The 3,869-nt window shown below is 44.1% G+C and overlaps 1 protein-coding gene across 1 annotated transcript; it reads left to right on the top strand.

The window, feature by feature from the left end:
- Positions 1-330: 330 nt before the first annotated feature.
- s100b (S100 calcium binding protein, beta (neural)) lies at positions 331-748 on the top strand (the record flags this gene model as incomplete). Its single annotated transcript, XM_080835041.1, has 2 exons — positions 331-468; positions 599-748. 2 exons carry the CDS (start codon positions 331-333, stop codon positions 746-748), a joined length of 288 nt encoding a protein of 95 aa, XP_080691167.1.
- Positions 749-3,869: the final 3,121 nt, after the last annotated feature.

Genomic DNA, 3,869 nt, shown 5'->3' on the forward strand with positions numbered 1-3,869 from the left:
CCTCTGTCCGCTCCTCTTCCTCAGCCCCTCTTCTGCTCTTACTGCTGTGTCACGCTGGTAAGTCAATACGAGTCAATATTCTGCCATGGGCTAGAATTAAAGTTATATAAGTACAATAATCGTCGGTACACTGTGGATAAACGTTTTTGTTCTGCTTTACTGTGTTTCTTAGTTATTTATAAAGTGCTCATAAATGGGTTACCTTGATTTATAGACACAGCACTTTTCAGATCATATGACGCATTCCAGTTGGTGTAATGACATTGGTTATTACATGTTCATTGTCTTCTTTTAAAAACAATTAATTTGTTTTAGCTTGAACGTCTGACCATGAGTGGCCTAGAGAATGCCATGGTGAGCATCATCGAAGTGTTCCACAAGTACTCGGAGAAAGAAGGAGACAAACACAAGCTGAAGAAAAGTGAGCTCAAGGACCTGATCAGTCACGAGTTTCCGGCTTTCTCCGAGGTGAGTCTCTCTCTCACACACACACACACACACACACACACGTTTAGCTGCATAAATAAGTTGAGGGGAATAAGAGGGAGCACATAGCTGGCTAATTCATTCGATTATCTCCCTCTCTGCTGCCTTCCAGCAAGTGAAAGACCAAGCCGCGATGGACAGCCTGATGGAGAGTTTGGACGCGGATGGCGACTCCGAGTGCGACTTCCAGGAGTTTATGACTTTCATCACCATGGTTACCGTCTGTTGCCATGAGTTCTTTGAGCTGCTTGAAGACGAGTAATGGAGCAGCGAAGGAGATGAGCAACAGTAGAATACGAAAGGAATAGTTTAACAACGTGAGCATGACAATGTAATGTAAGGCTTTCTTTTTTTTTCATTTCAACTTCATCAGCGTTATTCTGATTCCCATAAGCAACTTTGTCAGCATTATTCTGATCCTCTTAAGCAACTTTGTCAGCGTTATTCTGATTCTCTGAAGCAACTCGTTTTGGTTTCCTAGGGTTTCGCTTAGTTCATTGTAGATGTAGATACCATTTTTTGGTCCCTTAATTTATAATAAGTGTTTTTGTTTGTTTGTTTGTTTGTTTGTTTGTTTATCATGACAATGAAATTGACCTTAAACACTGTTAGTTAAACACAGACTTAGTTGCAGTCCACCATCATGTGTCCAATCTCAAGTCCAGTGCCAATTATCCAGTATACGCATACAAAACATATGTATTGTATTATGGTTTGCTCATAGCCAGGTTGGTAGAGTGCAAACATTTAAATCAAAACCCATATTGTGTTTGACTTGTTCTCTCCTTCGACTGATTGTTTTGCTTTCTGTGTGTCACCTATCAAAATGGACGGCAGAAGGACAAAAGAACAGAGTTTGCCGACTGGCCCAGCCAAAGCTGTTGTAGTGATAATTAATAGTGTGCTGTGCCGCCTGTGTGAGGATCCTCGATCCGTGCTCTAGGGAAACTGTATGACTTTGAGGGTACGACACCGTATGACATCAGAGATAGCCACAGCTGATTCAATTGGACACCTTTGAGAATAAGCCATGCTGTTCATTATGTCACCTTTCTGATTAAAAAACAAAACAAAACAAATACAATGAGATGACAGCTCTGACCTTTACGCAAATCAAATAAACCCTAGAAGTGTTTTACATGCAGTTTTCAAAAGCAGTTAGCTCATACATTTAACCAAATTGGTAGCAAAGAAAATCCATCTGTCTTCTGATGAAACGGTACAGCGTTGGTGTTCTGTTCTGTCCAAGATTGAGAGTGTGCAACTTAGTTGGTGAATAAAAAACATGCATTGAGCAAGTGCTGCTATGTGTTGCAAAGACGCTGAATAAAATTGTTGGCAGAACCTAGGCTCCTTTCTTGTGTTTCCATGGCCTGTGTGTGTGTGTGTGTGTGTGTGTGTGTGTCTGTATGTCTCTGTGTGTGTGTGTGTGTGAGTGTGTGTGTGTGTGTGTCTGTATGTCTGTGTGTGTGTGTGTGTGTGAGTGTGTGTGTGTGTGTGTTTGTGTGTGTGTCTGTGTGTGTGTGTGTGTGTGAGTGTGTGTGTGTGTGTTTGTGTGTGTGTGTGTGTGTGTGTCTGTGTGTGTATGTGTCTGTGTGTGTGTTTGTGTGTGTGTGTGTGTGTGTGTGTGTTTGTGTAAATGCGTTTGTTTGTGTGTTTGTGGGTGTGTGTGTGTCTGTTGTAAGAATCCGATGAAGATAGAGAAGATGAAGAACTCTTCCGCATGGAAAAGGATTCTCATCACTGCATTCAGCTCATAACTAGACAACCTTGCGGCTGCTGTTCTGACTGCGAGTAATAACCTAAGTTACACGAGTTCGGCTGCACAAGCACTGGGTTGGCTAATGGTATGTACGAAAACAAAGTTCTCCACAGGCTGTATCTACCTGCACAAAAAAAGCCAGACACATTTTTAATTATAACAAAAGCATGTTTCAATGTTTTTCTCGTTGGGGGATATTTCTGCAATTATTATGGAATTAGTAGGAAATGTTTAGGATATTTGGTGATTTCTGATCCTCCCCTCAAGCCTTGAAAGTCGTGTTAGAAACATTACTGCCAAACAAGAGTATGAGGAACCTGATTCCTTTAAAAACAGGTTCTCCCTTTGGCCTTGTTGCCTGGCGTCGGAGGCTTTCAGTGAGGGGCTCCAGGAGGGGGTCTGCCCCCACGAGCGCATATTCGGTCGGTCAACCATTTGCTGTAACCTTGCACTGCTCAGGCTCACATTTTATTACATGCAATCTGCAGGGCAGGGAAACCGGAGGCACGCTGCTATTTATTCACAGAAAAGAAAGGATGAAAGAAAAGAAGAAAAAGTGCTGTGCTCTTCCCCCCTATCCCTCATGAGCCTGAGATTCATTTCAGATAGCTCATAACTCAGGCCGATCAATACTCGACGCAGTTATCCTCCACCATACACATTCATAAGACACACAAAGGAGCCGGGGATCGGGTGGGGCGGGGGGGGGGGGGGGGGGGGGGGGGTACCTGACGGGGCTGTGGGCTTGGCTCCTGTGATGCTATAACAAAGAGACACCCCTAGGTGGCACTGTTGCACCACTCAGACACTGATAAAGCAAAGCAGCCCCCATCAGTTTCTCAGAGGTGGAGTCGAAGCAATGAGAAATGTGTTTGGGTTGTGTTTTCATGCAATATGATCACACTGGAGATATAATTTGATAATACAGCTCCACAGAAATTGCTTCTCTGGCTCTGCCTCTGTCTCATGTTAGGCCAGGCAGCTCGTAGCCAAACCCAAATGGGCTTGGCACGGGGCTTCTTGCAGTGTCCTCTGCCTACTCTAGATAGATCTGTTTATCCAAAGCCCCCCCTCCACCCGCAGCCCCTAACCCCCCTTCCGCCTCACGCCAAGCTTCAATGAGACTCTAAGTCATTCCATTGGACTTCTCTGCCAATGACCAGAAGCCAAAAGAACTGTTGATGGCTTTTGGTTTTTTTCTGTGTGTGTGTGTGTGTGTGCTTGTGTGTGTATGTGTGTGTGTGTGTGTGTGTGTGCTGCAGACAGGTTGGGAAGGGGGCTGAAACAGCCATTATTAAAGATGATGTTGATAACTGTATGTTGATAACATGCCCCTTGTGGAGAGGCTTTTTCAATTCATCAGTAGCCAACTGCGCATTCCTGATTGAATACGGTATGGCAATAACAACATGTGTGTGTGAGTGTTTGTGTGTGAGTGTGTGTGTGTGTGTGTATGTGTGTGAGTGTGTTTGTGTTTGTGTGTGTGTGTGTGTGTGTGTGTGTGTGTGTGTTTGGTTGTGTGTGTGTGTGTGTGTAGGTGTGTGTGTGTGTGTGTGTATGTGTGTGAGTGTGTATGTGTGTGAGTGTGTGTGTATGTGTGTGTGAGTGTGTGTGTGTGTGT

This window comes from Sprattus sprattus (assembly GCF_963457725.1).
Source record: "Sprattus sprattus genome assembly, chromosome: 3".
Taxonomy (NCBI): domain Eukaryota; kingdom Metazoa; phylum Chordata; class Actinopteri; order Clupeiformes; family Clupeidae; genus Sprattus; species Sprattus sprattus.